This window comes from Falco naumanni, chromosome 6 (genome assembly GCF_017639655.2).
Source record: "Falco naumanni isolate bFalNau1 chromosome 6, bFalNau1.pat, whole genome shotgun sequence".
NCBI classification, from domain to species: domain Eukaryota; kingdom Metazoa; phylum Chordata; class Aves; order Falconiformes; family Falconidae; genus Falco; species Falco naumanni.
This window is the reverse complement of record NC_054059.1, coordinates 48,906,500-48,932,158: the sequence shown is the minus strand read 5'-3', so window position 1 is coordinate 48,932,158 and position 25,659 is coordinate 48,906,500. Positions and strand designations below refer to the sequence as shown.

General features: G+C 37.6%; 1 protein-coding gene and 1 long non-coding RNA gene across 5 annotated transcripts in view; one reads left to right on the top strand and one right to left on the bottom strand.

Moving 5' to 3' along the window:
* The first annotated feature begins 1,306 nt into the window (after positions 1-1,306).
* On the top strand, positions 1,307-9,091 carry LOC121090783. The gene is made up of 3 exons (XR_005828721.1): positions 1,307-2,444; positions 4,310-4,838; positions 7,344-9,091. It is a non-coding gene; the product is annotated as an uncharacterized LOC121090783 (long non-coding RNA).
* Positions 9,092-9,546: 455 nt separating this feature from the next.
* The window catches only part of ZDHHC14 (zinc finger DHHC-type palmitoyltransferase 14), a 113,125-nt gene continuing 97,012 nt past the window's right edge, over positions 9,547-25,659 (bottom strand). For 2 of the 4 annotated variants that reach the window (XM_040597919.1, XM_040597920.1), the window contains exons 7-9: positions 24,006-24,115; positions 20,788-20,890; positions 9,547-10,804 (exon numbers count right to left, since the gene is read on the bottom strand). In XM_040597919.1, coding sequence (XP_040453853.1) covers positions 10,403-10,804; positions 20,788-20,890; positions 24,006-24,115 — 615 coding nt within the window. In that variant the 3' untranslated portion in view covers positions 9,547-10,402. The remainder of the gene's footprint in view (positions 10,805-20,787; positions 20,891-24,005; positions 24,116-25,659) is intronic. The other 2 variants (XM_040597921.1, XM_040597923.1) reach the window with 1 other exon arrangement.

Below are 25,659 nucleotides of genomic sequence, written 5' to 3'. Positions count from 1 at the left end.
TCACTAACCCTTAAACTGGATGGATTCTGCAGAAGGAAACGGGTCAGCAAGCAAGAACCAGTATCTGGCTCATACTTACCAGTCCACTTCAGGGCAGCGGTTGGGTCCAACAACCAGTCAGCAGGAGCTGCACCGACGGGCAGTGCGCGGGGCTGGAGAGCCTGCTGCTTGCGGTGGAGCGGGCTCGCAAGTCCTGTGGGCTACAAACCGCTGAGCGGGAAAACAGAAGTCATTAGTCTCAGGTACGGTTGGGTCTCTGGGTGCGGAGAGGGAGGAAAGAGCTTTTGGCATCAACAATAAACCTTCTTTCTTTTTTTTTTTTTTTCTTTTTTTCCTCTTTTTTTTCTTTTGTTTTTTTTTTTTTCTTTTCTACAAGAAATAAGCAAAAGCCAGCTTCAGAAAAAGCAAGAGAGAAATTTCTGTATGTTTTGAGACTGATTACTCGCTGTGTTTAATACAGAATTCTCTGTATGAACAAACATAATGCAGACGTTCAAGCACTGAAATACCAACAGCATGCTGGGTCAATGGCTAATACCTAGAGTAAGATAAAGTACTAACAAGCTGTAATTTTGGGGTCTGTACACATGCTTAGTTTGCGCACAGGCATCATGAATCATGTAACAGGCTCCATGCAGCATCCCTACTTATATTTTCTTCATAACGTATATGCAATACGTCTGTCACTGTATTGGTGCTATTAACAACTTGTTGCTGTGTTATCTCGGTGGAAAAACGCTAAATTAAAGACTGTGAGGCTACCTCTTTAACCTTTTTAGCTCTTATGTTGCTTTACATTCCCACCAACACTAGTGACCACAGACGTGTACCCGTTTGTACGAATGTGACACGGCTCACATGAGACCAGATAAAATCCAACACACTGTGCCATGTTTCTATTTTCTCTAACAGGATCTGACATTCCTTCCTTACAGTCAGTGAGAGCATATCTTTAAGATATTTTATGTATGTATTCTAATCAGTGCTGTACACCTTAATTATCCTTAAAATATGTGTTAGCAAAATGGTCGTTACAGCCAGCAGAAACCTGTAGGAAGAAGAAATGCAACCATCAGTCTCAAAAGATGAATCCACTCCTCAGGCATCAGGATCGCCAATTACTATGTCAAGAATGTAAGATTAGAGCAACTGACCTGGATAGGAGAGGAACAAAACTTGCCATAACTTTGAAACAAGATAAATAGTTAAAATAATACATAACTTTAATCTCTTCAAATGGATTTGCGTAAAGACAAAGCCTTACCAGCAAAACCTATCTTTTTATAATAATTCATGTTAAGGTTCATGAACTAATGAAACTGCTACATACAAGAAATCAGGCCCTAAGATTTCTAGACAACAAGTTGTCAGAGTGAGTGAGTAGCTTATGGAGGTATGTGCTGCTACTGAAAGAGTATCCCCAAATTGTACGTGTTAGACTTGCATTTGGCAAAATTCCAGGAGCATGTTCTGGGTTCATGGTTAATGACTTTCTCGCATATTAATTATTTTTTTGTATTTTAAAGGAACATGTCCTATAAATTCACAAAAGCTAATTTTGACAGATTACATGATATTTTGATACTTTTTGATTTTTTTTTAATAAGGAAGAACACAACTTCAGCACCATGAAGGAGAGGAACAATACAAGCTTGCTGGTTATAACTACTTTCACAAGTGGTGAGCTTAATACGCATAGATTTCCGCAGCAAGACATTTGGTGCTGATGACCTGATATCTGCACTGTATGTCTTTTAAGGATAGAAACTCTGGAATAGCTCCAGTTTGGTCCTGCTAGCATTTGAATTGCATTAGGTATGCTGCTGGAACCTATCTTCTGGTTTATTTTTTATTTAAGAGAAATCTAGTTCATATTACAAGACTGCTCCACAATATGAGGCAAAGTGCTAAGCAGAGGTAACAGGAAAATTAATTTCAAAAGTGCATTAAATTACTAATGTGGATATATACAGAAGCAAAGGCCAGAAGAAATTCAGCCCCTTCCCAGGCATTCACACAAAAAGTTCTGGATATAATTTTTGTTACTCCCTCTTCACCCATATATACCTTTCCCATTACATACTTTAGTCTGCCAATGCGAATTTTTAATAATTATTTCAGTCTGGTTTCCTATGCAAGTGTATGGCCAGTGTGTGTCTTTGTCTCCATGCCCCTAAAAAAGAACATATTTCAATCAAATTATATAAAAGGGTAGGGGTCTTGCAAATCCAAGAATCTTGTGCTTTCCACGAAAACAACTGAGAAACTCCTCCTGTCCCTGTGTGCTGCCCATGCTCTGCAGAAAAACTCCCCAGTGAGCCCAGTGACATTATCGGTTCCAAGAGCATCCCCACATGATGCGGTAGAGTCGGGCTTGGTTTGTTGCAGACCAAAGGTTTCCCGTGAGCCACAGAAGGAAGGGAAGCTGCGCACCAGGGTGCTGGGTAAGCACATGGAGGGGGGGAGGAGGGGGTGACCAGGGGGGTAAAGGCTGAGTCAGATACATCTGTCTGCCAGACTGGAGGATTATACGCTCATTTGCCCCAGGCCTTTCTAAGGAGGTAGGAAAGCAGGAGGATGGAAGGGAAAAGATACCCTGAAATAGAAAATAGGAATTTTCTCTCTCTTTGATGTCAGAATCTGGAATCTAGAGCAAGTCATCTCTTACCAATTGCGCTAATTCTATTACTATTGTGCAGTAAAGTCCTGCAACACTAGTACTGAAAGTACCGTGGGTTTGTTTGGGGTTTTTTTTCTGATTTGTGTAAACTGTTTTTAGTATTTCTGACTTACCCTATCAGAAGTTTAATTATTAAATAATTAAAAATCCAAGGTATGAAATATTACATAATATTGATTTAGGGATGGAAGTGCATTTTAATCTTGGATATGAGAGAAAATACTCAAGAGTGAGACAAGAGTATTAGAAACAGCTGCTATTCGTGATTTTGAAATAAAGCATTTAACCTTGTTTTCTTCTTCAAATGTAACTATAATAAAAGATAGGTATTATGAACATGAAAACAACAGTAGGACTTTGAGATGTTCTTTTAATATTACAATAGAGATGCAAAGTCACACAGGTAATAAATACTAAATACATAAGCCTACTATTTATTTAAAGCTTAAACACCATTCGTGTTCCAACAGGTTTTTAAACTGAGATTTTCAGAACCTGTGGAAACTTTTCAAAACCTTGTTTTTCCTTTCAATTTAGAAAGAAAACCAAGCACACAAAAACCCTAGGTATTTTCTGCAGGCTAGAAACTTAACTGGTTAGTCAGCACTACTGAGCGCACTTTTAATTTTCTGTGACCTACCTGGAGGGAAATTTAACACTTAGCTACAAAAGAAAAGCAAAGAAAAAAAAAAGATCATCTAAGCTGTGGTTTCTGCCAGGCATTCCACTCTCCCTGTTCCAGCCAATAATCACAACCAACTGCTGTGCTACGACAAGGCACTTAGCAGGGCAGATGAATCAGAAATCCTATAACCAATTCTCTGTTTATTGCAACAAAGTTGTGGTTCACCTGCAAACCTACGTGTGCTGCTTTTGGCTGGGACAGAGTTGATTTTCTTCAAAGTAGCTGGTATGGGGTTGTGTTTTGGATCCGTGCTAGAAACAGTGTTGATGACACAGGGATGCTTAAGTTTTTTCTGAGTGGTCAAGGAGGCCTTTTCTGCCCCTCACCCTACACATCAGCGAGCAGGGGTGGGGGGGCACAAGGGCTGGGAGGGACACAGCCAGGACAGCTGACCCCAACTGACCCCAGGGACGTTCCATACCATGGGACGTCATGCTCAGAATACAGAGCTGGGGGGAGAAGGAAGGAAGGGAGGGACATTTGGAGTGATGGCGTTTGTCTACCCAAGTGACCATGACACGTGATGGAGCCCTGCTGTCCTGGGGATGGCTGAGCACCTGCCTGCCCATGGGAGGGGGTGAATGAATTCCCTGTTCTGCCTCACTTGCACATGCAGCTTTTGCTTTACCTATTAAACTGTCTTTATCTCAACCCACAAGTTTTCTCACTTTCACCTTTCTGATTTCCCTGTCCCACCGAGGCGGTGGGGAGGAGTAAGTGAGCGGCTGCGTGGGGCTTAGTTGCCAGACGGGGTTAAACCACAACAGCCCTGAATTATCAACACCATTTCCAGCACTAAGGCAAAACACGGCCCCATGCTAGGTACTGTGAAGAAAATTAACTTTACCCCAGCCAAATCCAGCACAACCATGCAATAACTACTCCTGCTTACACTGAATTAAGTTAATACAGTCACCTATAAGTAGCTTTTATTTTTTTCACAGAGACATGAACTTTCCTGTTGTCAAACAGTGTGAACCCATCGTGCACTACTACTCTCTCTCCTGACAGCGGAGACGACTCAGGAAACAGGTCACAGGACTTTAACACGTTTGCTACCACAAACCTCATGCTTTAGTAAACACATACGCAACGGGAATCACTTACTCATACCCTTCACATGAACATGGCTTTAACTGCAGTGCCACCACCTTGACTGAATTTTCCACCACTCTTTGAAGTTCATTCCCTATATGACACCTAAATAGTCCACCTCATCTTCTGCCTCACAGCTGGCAGCCCCCAGCGCGGACAGAGCCCTGCAGATTGCTACGGACAGGCTACAGAGCGTAACGCCAAAGTGATACTGCTGAGCCTGCTAAATTCACATCCTTTTCTCGATTGCATGTTGTGCTTTCAAGAGGAGCTCAAGAAAGGCCCCAAGAGTTCTCCTCACATCACAGATCGCTCAGCCAAGCTGCTTGAAGGCGATCCCTTTTTGTCCTTTCTGTAACTACATCTACATGCACACAGGTAAGTCCCAGCAGCTGTTACCAGCTTTGGGGGAGATTTAGATTACAGTGGGGTTAAATTTAGGGTTTTTTTCCCAAGTTTTCAGAAAAGACAATGTAGCTGAAGTTGGGAAGGGCATAAAATACATCACAGTAACACTGGCATTAATGTTTTTGCCAGTGGAACTGGCTTCAGTACATGCTGCAAAGTAAGTATATTTCTGTGGGACAGATCTTTTTGGTTAATAAACCACAAAGTTTTATCTAGATGCACACTAGTCACAGAAACTGCCTGAACTCTAGGTTTCATGTCCAATTGGTGAGGAAAACCCTTTGACTTAAAAGGTAAGCAAATTTAACCAAGAAACAGAACCATAATACACCATTCATTTTCCCCATGTGACGGCACTTTTGGTATGGAAATACAGAATGACAAAACAATTATCAGTATGGAAATGTAAAATACTAAAGCAAGTACCATTTTTTGCATGGTTAATAACTTAAGTTTCCCCATTAACTCCAAAGGGACTAAGATTTCATCTGTATTTATATGTACAGATGTATTTTCAAAGCACAAGTAGAAAAAGGTATTAGGGGAGAGGAGCTTAAGGACAGATCAACTCCTCATGTTTTTTCTTACAACCCTCCTACAGTTGTTTTGTCTCAAAAGTCTGAACTTATTTCTCCTAATTTTTTCCCCAGAATAATTTTTAAGAAGTTTCTCACAAATATATTTGAATACCAGTGAGCAACTGATTTTTTATTTTAAATTTTATTTAATAGACAGCTGTCCTCCCCCCCACGTGTTTTTCCTGTTTATACCCTCTGCCTCTTCTTCCACAGCTTGCAGGTAATTCCTCTTTTCCTTCATGTCCTTTACTAATCTCTGTTCTGCTTTCACTCAGTCTTCTCCCTTTCATCTTCTTATTCTTGTCCTCTCTGACCTATCTTAGAAACAAACTCCTATTTTATCTCTTCATAACATCCAAAAGCTGTTCTCCTCCCCATCCTGCACTGTTTGTGGTGAGCTTTTCAAATTCTACAGTTGAATGTTAACAGACAGTTGCCTTCTGGTGATGGAACTGAATTGCTGTATCAACTCAGAATTAATCTAGATTTGCACAGGCTTAAATAGCTCACTTAATCCCACGAGTCTTTTGGAAGTCCAGGCAGTGCACTGAACCAGATGTCAACTTGCAATGTCTTTGCAGGCAGACAATCAAAACCGGGAAGCCCTGACCCAGATGGATCCTGAAAACTAGGACAGTTCCAGTTTAAGTGAACTAAATCTATGTGCAACTGTCTCAAACAGATTCCATTTGTATTTTGAGCCCAAGAATATTTGAAAGTGTGTTGAAGTATACTCCCTCGTTTCACTTCAGCCCTTAAAACAAAATCATTCAGGCAGCAACTGATTTTTAAAGCAAAGTCAGGCTGGTCTACAGCTGAACACACCACATTCATCTTCAGGGTACCACTGCTGATAAGAAGGGGAAAAATATAATAATGAAAAAAAATCAACAAGTACATGATAAGAGTTCCCACATATAATTTAAACCAGATGAGAACTAAAGTAAGAACTGGATCTCTCTATAACACTACTGAGTTGTTGTTCAAGCTGTATTGAATTGGGAACTAAAAGACAAACAGCAGCTTAGCCTTGTTAGTTCTGCAGAAATGCTCCTTCATTTAGTATTTTGAACATTAGGCAGTAATGTACTTACCATGGACTATTATACTCACTGTATAGATTTAAACAAATACAAAATCTGCAATATCACAAGTTGGTCATCTCCCTTGTACAACATGCTGCTAACGCATAGGTCTTTGGGTTTATGAGATCAGTTTGCTTCTTCTAGGATGATTCACTAGGATCAATCGCCAAACAGCTAATGCTCCATCTATAACATTATTTTAAATGAATGTATTAACCACTTTTTGCAGAAATGTATCTACCTGTATCATCAGTTAATATGAACAGATGAAAAGTTGATAAAGGTTGCAGTATATTACAAAAATAGAATATTTTAACATGTATTACATTAATGGTTAACTTATATAAAACTCCCTTTAAAAATAGAAATGTCTTTGATAAATCACAAGAATCAAGAGCCTTTAAAAACATTTTATGAAGCACTGTATTTCATTCTACGTAGAAAATTATATGAACACCTAGAAGGGAAATTTACTTAAAAAACCAACAAAGCAGAATATTTTATTATCAGATAAACTATCCAGTTTTTACACATTCAAAGATTTTAGATTTTTAAGAAATAAATATTTATGTTCTGAAGGTATTAACTTGTACTTTGATTCTACATTTATAAATCAGACGAACATGGAAAGAGCTATTAGTACACTAATTGTCAAAGAAAAAAACCCATAGATAAACCCCTGGGCAGTACTCACTAGGATCATCATTTCGGATCGCTAGCGTGCACGCTTCATAATCATAGTTCAAAGTGGGGAAAAAAAAAAAAATATCGAATCTGTAGGGTGATGAGGTTACTTTGCTGACTCATTCCAGGTGTATATACCACTTCCAAGGAAGGAAGCACCCACGGCTGCAGACAGCTGTGATGGAGGTGAGGGGACCGGACCAAAAGCCCTGTTAGAGGCACCTCTTCAATCCACCTGCTGCTAAACCCCTGCCAGCTGTCAGTCACCGGCTGCCATCACCGCCACCCCGCAGGGGTTAACAGCCTTAGTTCCCGAACCTTCCAGCAGATGTCCTCACAAGGCAGGCCCGGCGGGGGGTGAGTGTGTGTGTGTGAGAGGTGGCACCATTTAGAAAAGGCAGATGGGAAGGAAAATACAACTTAAAATAAGGGTGATATAAATACATAAACAAATTCAAAGTATTTCATTTATTCTCCAATGCCAAACTTAAAAACATAGGCAGCATGTTAAAAAAATAAAGCTGTCATCTTAAAAACTAGAAGAAAAAAAAAGTCACCTGAACAAGTATATAACCAGCACATCTGTTTGAAGTAGCATACCTGTTTGCAATTTGTTCGGTAATTCTTACACCCCACTTATAAACAAAACAGCAGGTTCAAAAAATGATGGTGAAAAGCATGAACATGAGGAAAACAGCATAAAGACTCTAATCCCATCCTCCCCTCATTTCTTGTTAAAACTGACGCTATTTTATTGTGTGCACAGAGCTGAAGCGCAACTTTCTGCACTACTCCCTAGTGGCAATGACATACAAATGTTGTCACAAAGTTGGTATTCTTGGAAGCATAAAATCCACCATGTATTTCAGGGAGACTTAAAAAGAACTCTTTCCTTAAAATAGTGATCCTCATTACTACTGCTACAAGTTTTGAAACCACATAAAAAATATTTGACTTGTCCTTGCACATAGCGAGTAATGCATCCACAGTTAACTACCCCCACACACGACTGAACTAATGATTCAGACTAGTACCGGTCTACAAACTCAAAGCTGGGATTCTCCACCCAGGTCTAGAAGGCCGGTATCTCCAGCCCTCAACCTGCTTTAATGCAGATGTTCACAGCTTCATGCATGAGAAGCTACATCCACAAAGATGAAATCAAGAAGATGAGCATCACTGGCTCTTCTTCAAGAGCAGACACAGCAGAAGTGCTGATACTCGGGGCTTACTGGGAGACCAGCCAACTGGGACATGTCAGTCACTACGGTTTGGCTAGTGCAAAGAAGACTGTCCCAGCTTCAGGAAAACGCTGGGAGGGTGGCTCCAATAGCTGGGATAGAACTTTCTGCCCAGTTACAGCACTTAAAGTCACAAAGTGTTTCTATGTTCTCCACACCAAATTAGGTCAAAGCTAGCATCGTCAATTATAGAAACAGATTGCTTATGAAATCTTAGAGAAGTAGGGGTTTTGTCAGCATCTTGTCGGAAGCTTTAATAGCATGGGTGACTGATTTTCAGCAGGCTGACCGTCCTCAATGTCAACAATGACAGTTAAACCCAAAAGATTTTTAGCTTGTTGTCAGTAAATGAACCATGGTGAACAATACAGAACTGTCCAATTTCTTAACTGGTGAATGCTTTCATGCCATAGAAGCATCAGATAAAGTACATACTGCACTTATTTTGTCCTGAGAAAAGAAGAATCCAGGTTCCACATCCTGAAAAGCATGATAAATACAGTATTAAATCCACTAAACTTTCTTAGGTTAACTAAGGTTCTCTTCACCTGTCACAAAAAAAAAAAACAATTATAAAAATGTCTTTAACCTTTTTGTGGTGCTTTACTGAAACAAAAACAAAAAAATCACAGAATTCTGTGAAGTAGCAGGGGGGTTGGAACCAGATGATCTTAAGGTCCCTTCCAACCCAAACCATTCTATGATTCTATGGAATCAACATTTCCATTGAAAATATTAAAGGACAAATATAAATGATGATGGCTGGAGGCAGTTTTGGCTGGAAGCTGTCTGGTTTTGTCTTGAATCTTAAGCCCCTCACCCTTCAGCCGTACCATAATGAACACAGAATCACAGTCCAAGCAGAGGCTAACTCCACTGTTTCCAAAGAGACTTCTTACAGGAACAAATACACATCTCAAACAAAACCACAGAAGATGCTGAAGCAATCCTAATTGTAACCAGCTCTTCCTCCATAGCTCTCATTTCATAATGTAAACATGTTCCAGTCAAATCTTTACAAACTATGCCAACAAGTCATGATTTCCCCCTCTTCCCCCAGGAAAACTGTGCAAGGATAACTGTACACATGTCCAGGAAATAGAGGATGTCATTTTATTGGAGGTCCACAGGTAATTGTATCACATTAGGGGGGTGGAAGAATCTTGTGGTATGGCACAACACAATACCTCACTCTAAACACTTAAACAGAAGGTTAAATGATATGCAACATGATCAAATCAGTAATTCTCCATCTTCTAGGCACCACTGATTAATTTAAAATAAACTTTAATAAATTGAAAAAATAATACAGTCCATTAATTTGTTTGTTGCACTGTCTTTAAATGAAACAGCACTTTGAAAGTCACAAATAAAAAAGCAGCACTTTCTCTTAATACCAACACCACTGTAACACATACTGTAGCGTGGCATGCAAATCCATATCTGCAGTCTTTTTTTTTTTTTTTGTATTAAAACAAATGGAATGGTAATTTTCTATCTCAAATATTAGTAGCATAACATGTAAGTGCAGATCATTCTGGCCACAAGTGTGGTAAGCCTTAACAAGTGTGTATTACAAGAGCATAGAACACAGAGCATGACACTTACATCCAAGAATCTCTCTTTTGTACTGTACATGGTGTTTGTTACAGGCTGACTTCCAACTTGCTGTACCCAAGCTTCAGGAAACAAGATTATTGACCATTTCTGGTTTTGTTTAAAAAGAAAACGCAGTCACCATCAAAGCACAATCATTAACAACCTGGTCAAAAAAATGTCATAGCTCCACTGAAAAAAATAACGCGTCTTTTTAGTAGACTCCATTACGCGATAAAGTTTCCATTATAGGCATGTTACGAAGTCTTACAGTGGTACTGCAGTGTCATTCCTGTTAAGTAGAGATTTGTATAGACACCAAGAAACGGTGCAATGTTCAAAAAAGCTGTTCAAACTGAGCTAAGCTTCACAAGACCACGTACTGAGTCTTCATGCAATGAATCCTGGCTGGCTAGACTCAGGACGTGCATTGTATGGCTGTGTGTAATAGGACTTCCACTTGGCAGCATCCCAGGGGGTGACGGAGCTTCTTCAGGAGTGAGAAACTGATGACCTTCATGTTCCTCTTTTAATGGTATCATGTCTGTCAAACCTGTATCTGATGTGAGATTTGGCATAGAAGATGGTGGTGTTGGTTGCCCTAGAGTTAGAGTTGCACAAGGCCCACTGATAGAAGTCTTTCCTGGTAAAGGTAGCTCTTCGCTAGTTATGCTTGGCTCACTCTGTAGTAGGGGGGTGGCAGCAGCCTGCAAAACGAATTTAGTGCTCTGAATGCACTGATCTTGGTCACACTGTAGAATGGAAGGGTGTCAAAATCATATAAGGCAAACAAAACAGAGAAAAAAGGGAGAATATGGACAAAAAGGTATGAAAAAGAATGGGATATGAAGAGAAAAAAAGAAAGCCATTAGTACCGTTCCGTGGTTAGCCACCCAAAAATCCCATTGCATGCTGCCCGGGGTGGGGTGGGAGGGAAGCATGCATAACTGAGCCAGTGCTTTGGTTTACTACCAAAGTAAATTACGATAAACATTTAAAGTGTTCACTTAAGGGTTTTGGTAACCTTTAAAATAGTATTTTGTGAGTAGTGTAATTCAAACGCTTTGCTTATTCTTGTTTGAAGCCGTCTGGAAAGCCTAGCTGTGTGTAGTTAACTGCACCAGGCACCTCAAAACCTCCCTCGTTCCAGGTGAGGTGAATCACTTCCACACTACTCGTTTTACCCTGGAGTAACTAGCAGTTCAGAGAGAGGCCCAAAGGCATAATCCAAGCATCGTTCCAAGTTAAAAAACAATTGGCAAGCGTCTTTTTTTCATTGGTTTTCACACATAGGAATTAAGGCACTAACAGACGTTTTGCAGAACAAGAATTCCTTTGATGCAGGTTGTTCTATAAAGTTATTGCTGACAATACAGCCTCTGAGCAAAAATCCACTCCCACCCCCCCCCACGCCCCTCAATTTAATACATACACACTCGAGAATATACTACACTATACTCAATACTTTGAAGGATGTGTAGAAATCAGGCAGCACTGCACATGTATTAATTGGATATCAACTTTAATGATTTGTAGGCTGTTTCTTGATTAATTTAATCTTGATAATGTGAAGAATCAAGGTACAAAACAGGTTTTCTGGCAAGCACTTTCACAATAAGAAGTCGAATTCAGCATTATATAAATCCAATAAAGCTCAGTATTACCAGGAAGGCTTTTGGCTCTACATCATTCCTAAGAACTGTTTACTCAAAATTATCATTCATTCCTTGAGATGAGAAGACAGGTAGGTGTTTCAATTATGTCCAACTAGCTAAGTGGGTAGTACAGCTACTGTCAGATTAAGTTTCTTTAACATAAACTGGCATGACTGTTGGAAGCTTCCAAGGACAATTCTCAAATCACAGCCTGACCAGTTATAACATCTGCAGATTTTCAAAATCCTGTTGGATTCATTTGCCCTGCTGTTCTCCGTGCAGAAGAAACACTGCAGTCAATGAATACAATTATAAATTCAATGCAGCAAACAAAATTTGGAAGCAAGCAAGCAGAATAAAAAAAAAAAAATATGTATCCAGAGGTAAGACATGCCTATTCACTGTTGTTATTTCCCTTGAAATACATTCCGCTTTATGACTGACTTCTTCAATCTATATCAAATTACTGAAAGACATTACAAATCCAACATCTGTTCAAGATATTCCCAATCATAACCATTGCTAATAACATTACAGCAATTCCCTAAAACGCCCATTTGAGTTTAATGAGACACCGTGATATACTCTATGCGAAGTCATGGAAAGACTTTTGCTTCTTTTACTGTATGAAAACCATCACTATGAATGCTTCCTCTGATACTTTCAAGTCCTTCAGTTCCACCGCTAAATAGCTTAATGATGGATGTACACATATTACATTCAGAAAGCCTGCAAGCAGACTACTCTGTCACAGTAGATAGGTAGTATTTCAAATGTGTCTAAGTGGTTTAGGACTCCCACACCAACTACTTTTTGACAGGGAGAAGTCCGATCCTTACTCAGTTATCTATTTTCCAATTTACTTCCACTTTCAGAAAGACAAATGGACTGACTTCCTGTTGCATAAATTGTGTTCATCTACGTTGCAAGTCATTTTTTCTCCCCAACAAATTATGATCAGCAATAGCCCTATATCATTTCAGCAGGATTATTCACAGGCTTAAAGCCAAAACCTTGCATAAGTACCTTACAAAGAAGAAAACTGTCAGCATCTTTTAAAGTCAAGCTTCCAATTAGTAATTCAGTGTGAATAACTCATTCTTGATTAATATACTGTTATTCATGCCTGCTTATTTCCATTAAACTACAGCCCTTCAACCAACCTTACTATGCAGAACTCTAAAAGCTGCTAATTGAATTTTGAAACTTCAAAAAGACCAACAAAATCCATCTTCTCTGAAAAGCAGTGGCCGAAGAGCACATTAAATAGCAAAGGAATGCCTATAACAACGGAGGTACATTGAAAACAAATAATGTTAGCAGCTGACTTACTGCTTTAGTGAAGCTCTGATCTTCAAAAGGAAATCATTAATGTGTTCCAGGCAATACAAGTACACAGTTTTAAATTAGGTGAACGTAACTTACTTAAGCTCATTGTATAGTCTGAATTAGTTTTCTTCTTACTGAAAGCCAGTACATTTCAACGGAATCAATATCGGAGGATAAAGCAGCCTCATAAAGTTCCATTAAACAGTGTGTTATAAAACTTTTTCAGGTGCTCGCTTTCCTTCATTTTCCATGTACTTGTCACTTCCCTAAAGCCTCTCCTCTTATTCAGATACATTTCAGGTTTTCTTTTTTTTTGGTTCTATTTAACAGTGATGAACATGAAATATCTTAGAAAAATATAGGCTGTGAAAACAGCTTTCAAAAGTGCACTGGAGTGGGGTTTATACTAGAAAAGGGAGACAAAACCTGATAAAATCAACACACAATACAGGCAGACTACTTTTGAGTCTAAACAGCCAACACAAAACTAAACAAGGAAATCAGATTTGTTTATAGGGCTGGCATGGTGGCTTTTCCTTGATTCCATATTTCACGCTTAACTAAATAAAATTTAGGGCCAAAATCTTAACAGCTATTAATCACATGAATTATTCAATGCCAGCATTTCAAATGAAATAAAAAAGCCTATGACTGTAACAAAAAGGGAGCCAAGCATTGAAATCTAAAGTGCTAAAATTTTACTGTAGAAATTATTCCACCAGTACCTTCTTACTTCAGATCTACTGATTTTATTTTCCACTTACAATTTCCACTGTTTCAGAGGAACAGCAGATTCTGAAGTTAAGACAAGTTTAATAAGTTCTACAAGTAGAGAAGTTCAATTATGTATGTGCATAGAAATCTTTAGCCGTCTCTGTATTTATTTTCACATCACAAGGCACAAATTAAAGCAAATTAGACAAAACCTAAAATTCTGTGTTTATTTCACAAATAATAAATACAAACAACTAAAGAAACAAGGTATTTTTTCTGAAGAAAGTCCCATTTTTTTTCTAAGCTACACAAAACGTACACGTTAACACAGTTGTTGTACATGGCAGTGTATTTTTCACATTTCTAAAGCCAAAACCAGAGCTTATTTACTTTGAATTTTAAATTAACTCTGTAAATAATTTTCTAAACACTAGGAACAGTAAAGAATTGTTACAGTTTTCAGAAGATGGAGAAAAGCAGGTTGCTTTATCTCAGCATCTCTGAATAACGTACAAAGAACAAAAAGTTCAGGGGAGACCGACTGCACTGAATGACAGTGCTGTGAAGTAACAGAAAGGATGCTGCAGCGCCATACTAGACGGATACAGGAGATGGGTAAAGAGTGGAGGGATGGAGCTGTACAACTATCCCCAACACCTGTAGGATTGCACGCTCACAATCATGGTATTGCAGATACTGTGCAACAACCGAGCCACAAAACCCACCAAGCCAACGGCTCCCCTTGAAAGTAGTACAGTGCACCAGGACTAGACCTATGAAGATTAACGCTTCTGAAGCCAAAGGGGAAACTATACCTGCCTGCAGGGATCTTACTTCAGACTAGCTACTGTTTGTTCTTCTGGACTGAATGTCATGAATGGTTAGAGCACAGTGGGTGTATTCAGGGAGCACATCTTCTGAAAGAAATTCAGTTCATGTGCTCTGATACTGCTCTGCGATGTGAACAAAAATACAGTAAATAAGTACAATCAAAATAACTGCTACTAAAACATACCTCAACCCATAGCAAAATGCTGAAGTTGATTTACTGCATGCGCCCTTAACCCGTTTTGACTGTGAAGTAAAACACTTTAATGGAAAACCTCTATCAACCTTGACTACCGTAACATTGATTTGATAAGAGCCCTAAATTCTGTTTCGGGCAGTGATAAATTGCATTTGTGAAGTACAAGAGTAAATATACAGGGAAACACACTCATAAAACTCCCAGCAAAGTGGGGCTCCTATCCTTGCTGATCCTTTTACATTCATGATAGAAATACTTACTCATAATAATGAGACTATGAAAAGCAAAAGAAGCAGTACGATAGGAGGCTCAGAGTTAATGTTCCCTGGATCAGCTGGGTTCCGATTTCCAGATCAGTGCTAGAAATACTGATGTGAGAGTTTGGGAGAGGACTTTCCTGCACTTCTCACTAGTAACAAACGTTGCACACGCACTATTATGGTTCCTACAATTTCAGTGGTACATATAAGTAAGAAAACAGAGTTTGCATCCAGGAAAACAGAGGGAGAACTGGAAATAAAGGGATTTAGCATACAAGGAACTACCTAAACACTGAAGAACAACGGCCTAGGAATGCAAGAGTACAAGTGAATTTCTTAAAATCAAAGAAATAAACCTGTCCTGACACAGAGGCAGAGAGAAGCAAAATATATCACTTAATAAGGAAGGTATTAGAGAATTCCAAGAGATACTATAGGAAAAATAAACCAAACTAATTCCTCAAAAAAGTGCATGGAGTGAGATAGATTCTCTTTTCTTCACAATGGATTACTAAAGAATAACATACCCTGTATCAAAACCCAAGAATCAACTCGAGCTTTTAAGAGAAAGTTAAGTGGTGAACGTGAAAATGAATTGGTTTGAAACTGCTGGTTGGAAATGTAGTTTTCCAAACTCAAAATTTAAAAATGAAAGGTTTTATTAAGAAAAATTTTGCAATTTTTGTTTTTTAAAAAGGAGCTGTACTACTCACACCCAAACCGTTGGTGTGACATTTGATCCAAAGGTGTGTGAGATGTTTAAATGAAAGGAGTGTTGGCAGAAAGAGCATTCTATTGGGTTTTTTTGGGTCCCATCACCCCAAAGAAAAACAGAAACAACTTCAAAGAAAAGATGCAGTTCTGTCTTATCATTGGGTGCTGAGCTTATTTTTCATAAATACAACTACTTTTTTATTACCTTTGTGAGTTCAGAATATTGCTTTTCCACAACATAACCACTACTAGGACACTATAGTACTTTTAAGAAAGTTACTAGAGAAAAAACCCTCACTTTTTTCTCACTTTCACACTCTTCTGGAGCCAAAATGCTTCATGGAGCCCCCCATGCACAGCTCCACCAGAGAAGGTGCCAGGGAGGAGCTCTCTTGGTGGTTCTTCCCTTTGCCCTGGTAGCCATGTGAAGGACACCACAAAAGTTCTGCTACCTGCTTTCTGGGTTGAGATGAGGAACCACTCGCTTTCTGCTACATACATACAATTTCTGCCTACAAGAAATTGTTAAATGCTAGAATTTGAGAAAGGTCTCTGTAAGGGGTTCGGCAAATGCATATAGAGTTTCCAAGATATTTACCTGCTAGCAAACATATGATGTCACCTCCTTACAAAAGCTCCCCCACACACCCCCCTGATACTTCAGAATGACATCAGTCATCAGCAATAGCTTCACAAGGCTGGAAGAGTAGGCATCGATTTTATGAACCTAATCTCTACTATGATACATGGCCTTTGTCTCATCACTTTTAGTCATTAATCTTTTCATCACCATCAAAGAGTTCTACTCTCGCACAATTCTACTGAGGCTACAGAAGTGCAGATCCAGGTAATGGTAGCTGAAAGGTTTATGGTCAAATAACTTTTTTTCAGAATAAAAAGAAAACAAATCTTAAAAGAGAAAAAAAGAATAAAATATAGAGAAAAGTATGATTTCATAATGGGTGAGATACTGTGTTTCATGCAAAAAAAAATTCTTGAGAAAAGATACTTGCGCACTCAAACTAATGAAGAGCTTGTAAAAACAGTCAGCAATAAAGTGCAACAGGGAAATACTTTGGAAATACCAGGTCTACAGCTCATGAGTTCCAAGTGATCATGCTTGTCACGTGGATAAGGATATTAAGAAGCTGGCTAATGAATTTACCAGATTAATTTCAAATTCTACTGGAAAAGAGATAAAAAAAAACCACTGGGAATGTACCAGGAAAAAATAATTATATGTGGCTCCAGCCTTTGAAAAAGTAAATACAACTTCATTTCTTAGTAAAATAAGGGAGATACTAAGGAGAGAACAGGAGAAAAAACTCTTAAAAAGCTCTAGGGAAAAAAAATCATAGTAAGAGGCTATGAAGCGCTGATTAGAGCAATAACCCTGACTTTCTGAGATTGTGACAAACTGAGTCACTAGCACAAGTAGGGTAGCTCCTACATGAAATATTCTAAGTCTCAAAATTACCACAAAGCTGTTAAATACAAAAATAGTGTCCCACAATAGTATCCTGAATAAGAGATAACGTATTGCACTGAAAAAAAAAAAAGTGTCTGGCAAGTTTAAACTTAACCTGATATGTATTTTGAGGTTTAAATGCAAAAATAATGCTATGCTAAAAGATGTATTAAAATATATAAAAGCAGAACACATTTCTAAGCAACCAGAGAGGTTTAAAGAATGATGAGAGGCTAGCTGGGTGAGGCACAAGAAATCTATTTAGAAAGACAAAAGCACTGAGTAAAAGATTTGAGGGAAGGGAAGGCAAGGAATAAGAGCAGACAAGTGTGAGAGAATATGCTCATTAAAATCTTCCTTTAATATCAATGGACAGGAGAGATATTTTAGCATGCTATATGGATTAAGAAGTAAAACATCTAGACATTAAGATTCAGTGTAGAGATAAGATGTAATGCAATCTGGAATAAAATCCAAGGAGACACCCCATAAATGTGTACTGAAACACATCTCAGATTTCTAATAAGGTATTTCCTGTACTCAAAAGCATTAAACTTGCTAAAATAGTGTAATTATCCCCGATGACGTACAAATGGCTAAACCTCTGCCATTTAAAAAGTATTTATGGAATCAGACTATGATCTACACATGCTTTTAAGTCAAGGTATTTCACTTTGCTGGTCCTTATCTGAAACCAAATGAATACAAGCTGCAATACCAATACATCTCCTTCAAACTTGCCAGTTCTTTGTGGTGCACCTGCCTCACCTCCAAGAAAGTGTTTTTCATTTTATGCCTCTGAGTCCTCCCCAAGAGGTATGCAACCTTCCAGAAGGGAAGACTGGATCATATTCCATGTTTTGACTAACCTTTGTCAGTGAGGACACAAGTTAAAAAGGAAACCTCTTCCTCCACAAGGACTTGTCCCTCTACTGTTTTGCTTCCACTAGAGTCTTGGGCTTGAGCTAGTCTATTATTTAAACCATCAATCACCAAAAGAAATTTCGATGTTTGCATCTGAACTTCTAGCACAAGGGATTCTATACAATCTTACAGAGATTCTTCCTCTAACCCCCCCCCCCAACCAAAACTCCACCAACCAAAAACCAAGTAACAGGATGCCGCATGTCTTGTTTTACTTCTGCCATAAAGTATACTCAACTGCCTTTCACTCAAGAACCTTCTTGCAGTCCTTTTCTGGGGAGAAAAAGTGAATGGCTGGTGTTCCCAGCACTCCTGTTCCCAAAATTCTTCAGAAAAATCTAAGATTGTGTACTGGGAAGAAAGCTGAGAGAAACAGATACTGTAAAGTCTGGAAAAGTACTATAGGGGTCACTTAATGGGAAAAAGATTTTAATAGAATGATGAAGTTTTAATTTATTTTTCTGTCTAAATTTAAATTGGAACAGGAAATTTCGTAACAACAGAATAGTTGAAAACAACTAAACTAGCAGTAAGGTGAACTAATTTTGGTAGGGAAAAAAAAGAAAGTCTGTTATGTGGATGAGATTGAGATCTTAACTATGAAATAGAGAAATCAGTTTTGTTGTTTGCTGCTTCATGAGACAGGAGAGATGGGAACCTGAAAGTAGGCACAGTGTCTGCTGAGAAGAGTAAAAACTTTGACCTTTGAATACAGAAAAAGGGAAACGTGAAACAAGAACAAATCAGAAGGGAAGTTACATCCCACTGCATTGCTGCCAGCAGGAAATTAATTTATAATTTCTTATGCTTTAAACAACTCAGGGAAAAATGCACGAGTTTACACAGGGAACAGAAAACAGTGCTAGAGAGAATGGGAAACTAAGCAGGTCCTTAACAGTTTGCAACAAAACTCAAGGGAGAAATTTTAATGTTGATAGCCAGCTGCCACTAGAACCCAATTGGTTTTGGATACAGACCAGGAATAATACCCTGAGAAAAATCACATCACAGTCTTAAAGGTATTCCTCCATACCAAACATCACATTTTTCAAGCTTTTCCTGAGAGATCACTTTCAAGAATGAAAGCTACACATTTCCAAGTGACTCTGATGACTGTTAAAGAACCCAAGCCTTCCCCAGTTCAAGTAATGTGATGTTCTAGGATATAAGGAGTTCAAATCCTTGCAGAATTTGCGTAATTACAGGTATTACACTCTAAATTCATAACAGCTACCTGTTTGACTTAAAGTAATACCATAACAGATTTCTCAATTTCTAGATTCTTTTTAGAGTCAATTTTCTATCAAACTGGCACAGGATTTTCTCATTAATATCTGGTAATAATGATAGTGTCTTCTTACAGTGCAAGCATAAATCTTAGAATGTTAAGATAATTTAATGCAAGGGGCTTATTGTGGGTTAATGATCCTTGCAAACAAGAAGCTTCGATAGAGTCAGAAAATTTGGGTAATCCCTGAAAGACCTCAGACTATTTCTAGAATGTCTCCCTTTTTTTTTTTAACCCCTTTTCTCTTTTCAGAGTAACTTTTTTTTTTTTTTTTAGTAAAATTTGCATGGAGCATTACCTTGTTCTGCACCACTGCACCTCACAGAAGATTCAGAGTTAATACTGTGTCTCTAGTACATTTTCTCATTAAGGAGACTAACAAATAGTCTATTTAATCCTCAAAATAATAAGTAAAAACACCTTAGGAACTACAGCAAAAATTTTATACCAGTTTATCAGTGACACTAAAACTAATCTGTCTGGGAAGAGTGAGTCTTTTCTTCTTTTGTTCAAAAGAAATGCTACATTATGTCAGAAGGCCTTGTGGCCACCTCTTTTTTTTTTTTGGCTGAGGGAGGGTGTCCATAACTCATGGCTTCTTTGACACAGTCTTAGAACCCACATAATATAAAGATATGTGGATAACAATTCAGAAATAGGCACATATGTAAGATGCTTGCCTTTGGAAAAAGATCTCTTTCCAGTTATTCTCTTCTTCTTGGCACTGGAAATCCTATCTTCCATTATGATAGCCAATGCTACCAGCATAAAAAAAAAAAAAAGGTAAAAACTATTGGCACAGTTTCAAAGAAGTTTAAAAGCTTTTGTTGTAACAATCCAGTTGCCATTTTTTGTTCATTGGAAGTTCAGTGTCCTCCTGCTCTTTCGTCTTTCTCCCCTAGAAACTCCTCTTTGCTCCTCTTTGCTTTTTAAAACACATTAGTCTATACAAAACCTCAGTGTACAAGCAAAGAAGGAAGCAGCATGAAGAAAGTGCCACACAAAATAACAGTCAGCTGGAAAATGATGAACCAGAGCAAGTCCATGATTCTTGAATATTCCAGTTCAAAACAGTTGGCAACAGTACAAGTCAAAATGCCAGTATATTCAATAAATCAACAGTGTAGAAAAGCCTGTCTGTTTTTTAGAATCCATGACCAGTAACTATTACACTGTAAAACATACATTAAAAAAAACAGCCTTGGGTTTTTTTTCTTTACTGTTAATAAACAAGTAATTCCACCCAGAGTGTCAGCTGTATCCACAGTTAGTTATTACTTGATTAGTTCACATGAAAGTGGAGAAGGAAAACATTCACAGGAATCTTGATGAACAACACTATGGGATGATTCCTACCATGTTGCTCTGAGATTGTGTGGCCCCGTACATAGTAATGCCATTTGACGGTCCTGCTAACTGTGCTGTATCTGGTTGTATAAATCCTCTTCTGTCAATTAAGCTACAGAATAAACAAAATAAAGAAAACCTGTTAGAGATATTTCTGATTAATAGCTACCTCCTTTCAATAAAAAGAAAGAAAAATTGTCTATCATTTTCTCTAATACCTCGCCAATACCTTCAAATGTCCCCTTTTATTCAACTGAAGTACAAGACTTCATTTCTACTCATCAGCAAGGTAATTGCTTCCTTGTAATACTACCTGCCACATAGTCCTATGTACTTTTCTGGATTTTTATCATAGACAAAAGATCTAGAAGCTTACCAGCAGATACCACAAACCCCAAGAATTTTAAACCACAGGTGTGAAAACAAATTACAAAACTCACTAGTGCACTTTGAATCAGTATCTATTTTGAAGGTTTCCACACCTCTAAATTAAAGCTACTTAATCACAAAATTTAGAAAGCAAGCAAAACTTCTGTTCAGACACCTTATTTGCCAGGTGTTTGATGACAGCTACTTCAAACTGCTTATAGTGCTCCACTATTCTTACCAAAGTGATGCACTCATTTCTTATTTCCTCTAAGAAAATTTTTTTGAGAAATCAAAGAAAACAAGTAAAAATCTACAGAAGATTATATATATAAAAAAATAATGGAATAATCTGACCTAGCTAAAGATTTTCCTATGATTCCACATGCAATTTTACTCTCAGTTTAGGAACTATAAACATCACTTAGGTTCTGCTACTTAATACTTCCAAAAAGCTGAATGTACATATATCAAAGTACTATATTCTGCATGTGTATTAGCTCATATCATTTCCACACAAAAAAAAAAAAACAAACCAAAAACTTTTCAACTGTTTATGCTTGAATTAATTTGAAGTTGGGTGGGGTTTTTTGGTGTGTTTTAAAACATTTTAATTATATGTAGGTTTCAATTATAGTTCCATATATTTTTAATCATAGGCCAAAATTTTTCTCCTGTGACCTGAACAATGTTACTTTCCATGGAAAACTACAAATTTTACTACAGGATATAAAATTTTAACTGGAGGGTTTATGGTTCCAGTTACTAAGACATAATAACAGGAATGCCTTAAAACACTTGAGAGCTAAAGTCAGCACGGAACTGGTTTTACTTGCTGATTTATCGGACCTCTAAATTCACTAAGAGTCAAGATGGCTTCAGTTTTAAAGGATAAGAACAGGATGCTTAGAAAAATCTAAGGTGTTTCTCCTCTCAAAAGTCATTGAGGTTTCCACCACTTCAGAGACCAGTTTAAGCTTTCCTCATGAAGGCCTGCAGGACAGGTTTTAATGTACATTCAAAACACTTAGAAATCCACCTGAGATTACAGTCTTCCAAATGGAAAGCACTTCTTCAAAAATCAGATGCTTAAAAAAGTTGTATCATTTATTATATGAGAGCACTAATTAGACCAATGCTGACAGTTATGGAACAAATTAAGATTTGAAAGTTACTGTTGAGGACATGTAAAATGCATTCTGAATTGGGTAGAATAGGTTTAAAAATTAGAAACATGATCTTTAACAGAAGCAAGAAAAGTCTGCATTATTTACAGATCCTCTCTGCATTCCACTCTAAAATGCTCGTGAAGAATTTAAATTTAAAACTGTAATTGCCGCTAAACCAATTTATCAGAATTTAAGGAAAAAAATAATATTTAGTGAGCTGGGACACAACTGAGATTAAAAGTCAAAAAACCCAAGGTTATAATTTACATTTTACAGTCATTAATTTTTTTACTGTTGGTCACAAAGTATCTCTGTGCAGAAACTCCACATACTTCATCATCTGAATAAGTTATGTTGCTACATGGAATTTAAAACACAGGAGCCAATGCCAGTCTGGTCTAATTGCGTGGTGCTACTTCTATCAGGCTAAGATGCTATTTCAAATACTGAGAAACATCATGCAGTGTTAATAAAAATGTCCATTTGGAGTCAAACAAAAGAATCTGAAGCATAGCACTGAGGTTTTACGTCACATACTTTTATGGAAAGCAAAATGGCAGAATTAAAGGGCTGGCTTCAGGCACCATCCATAAAGGCAGGAAGCAGAGACAGGGTTACTCTTTCTCACCACAGGTATTACAGTGTTAACGCAGTACGTGGACATCTTAACTTAGTTGTCTTCCTCTTAGGGAAAGATGTCAGTCTCTTCTGTTGACCTTTGACTACTCAAGAAGAACCACCTCTGATATTCATAACAGCAAAGACAGAAATCCCAATTCCAGTGAAACACCTTAGCCACTAGACTATAAAATCATTTACTTTCTTCTCCATACTTCAGATTCATAACTACTTAATTCCAGACAAAGCAAATCAGCTTCAGCTGATGAGTATGCCACAAAAATAATCTACATCAGCTACTCTCCACAGAGGAAGAGGGCCTCTACTGTACATGTAGTACATGAACTATCTAACCTCTGAGTACTGGAATAAAGAGAGAATTAAATCTTTCCAGCCGCCAGGTTTATTTCTCTAGTCTCAGCTCTGTATTATATTTTGTTCCAGCTGGCTGAAAAACTATCTGAAACTTTGACTATACAAATATTTTGGATTTCAAAAGTCAAAATGTAAGCAGCAAAAGTTAATCCATTACACTTTCTCTGGAATCGCTTCGGTGTAAGATCAAATTCAGCCTAATGTATATATGTTAATCATAGTATAAAGAAAAATTATTGTCCATTTAAATAAAACTGTTTACAGTGAAAAGACAAAAAAGGACAATTATCAAGCTTGTTGTAGAATTAAGGTTCCTAAACATGTGACATTTGTTAGATATGTAGGAGTTTAATACAGTTTCAAATCGTCCATCATGCAACAGCTAACTACATGAAATCTTTTACTGCTAGGAGTTACTAAGTGCAGTGGCAAAAGTTCAAACAACAAGTAAAAAAAAGTTATTTTCATTTTGGATGTCAACCTTAAATATATTTTACAGGATCTGATCACTAACTTAATTTAACCTCAACTTACCAATTTATCTCATTATTACTAAATAAAAACGTAATTAAAGCTTTTAATGGACAGTAAAACTAACCTTTATTTTTGTTGAGTAAACTCAAGCAATCACAAAGAATATTTTTTTCATCAATAATCATGTGGCTTCATCTATACTAGCAATACCTTTAATGCTCTTACCTTGGAGAGAGGGGCCCACAGAGTGCAGCACAGCAATTAGTAAAGATGTTGCCATAACTGTATGGATTATAGTTTTCTTTACCTCTTTTATTTGACCATGATCCTTTAATCTGAAGAGATATGAACAAGAGGCATCACATATAATACAACACAGAAAATGGATGAGGCAAATTAAGGGTTACCAAAGAAGCAACATGCTAGTTACATCAGAGACAGATCAGAGAAAACCCATGATCACACTTTCCAAACAGCTTAGAGCTTTGGGCTTTAGGAAAGGCTGGACCCTTACAAGCAAGCACATGCTTTACCCTCCACAGATTTAGGCAACCCAAAATCTCAAAGGATCAATATACTCACAGTAGGAATTTCAGCATCTAAACATAATGGTCTAAGTTTAATTTTACAAATATTATGGCATATTTTACAAAAGAAGTTGAAATGCAACATACCATTAAAGCCAGCAATAGAGCACCTTTCTGTACTCTTGGGTAAGTTCTCAAGCTGTGCATTACCACACAACACTACCTTGCCTAAAGTTCACAAATGGCTTTAAAATATTATGAAGCAACTACAGACATTACTACCTTTTAGTGCATAGTACACTTTCTTTTAGCCAGTCATGCTCTTGTGTTTGTGAGATACTTGAGAGTCTGAACAAAATGTGTTACTGTATTCAACTGGAAATGCATGCTTTAAATGAAATTACCAAACAGTTTACTTGAAATTCAGACATGTCACACTGTTGCAGTTCCCTGCTACCTGACTTTCAACAATTCAAAAGAAATACTTATTTGAGGGAAGGTGGGACAGTGGAAGCACAGCGGGTCCATCTAGACAGACAATGTTGGTCTAAACCTAATAACTGAGGGATATGAGTATCTTATCTGCCTTACTAACAAGGCAGATTTCTTCAAAGTCAAGCTACTTGCTTGGATACTTGATGCTGAGACACAATTCATTCTGAGCCTGCTTGGTAAGTTGTTTTTTTGGTTGATTGGTATTTATTGTAAAATCTGTATTTTTAACTGTGACCGTAAACAGTAATAAAACATGTGTCTGACACTCCCAAAGATGCTACTTCTATATTTGCCAGATACCTATGAAAAAAGGTGCAACAGAGAATTACAATAATTTTAAGCTTGCAGTAATTTGTTAGGTTACTTGCTAAATTCCAACAAGCTTTCTATACCATCAGCTACCTAGATGTTTTTATTTTGTCCTTTTGTTCGCTTTCTATTTCTCCTTTTAGTTAGGGAAGGACACATGAAACCTCTACACACAGTTAAACATAATTCCACACCAAAACAATGGAAATTATGTGTGAAATATGCAGAAATGAGGAAGTTAATTATATGCTCCTTGCCGGAGGTTTTAGAACTGACTGACAAAGCAATTTCAATGGAAAAATAAAGGATGAATTTTTTGTTTTGAGAATTCAACATACTTAAAATTTTTTACAGTACAATTTTTGAGTCCAAGAATATTTAGGACTCCCAGTAAAAAACAGACACTGAAAATTATTTAGTAATTTCCTATTGTATAAAATATACTTGTTTCTTTGTGTTGCCTCTTCTATATTTCCTATTTCAACATACAGATCTGGACAGAGTATGTAACCAGCACATCATCAAGCCACAAGAAATACAGTTCAAAA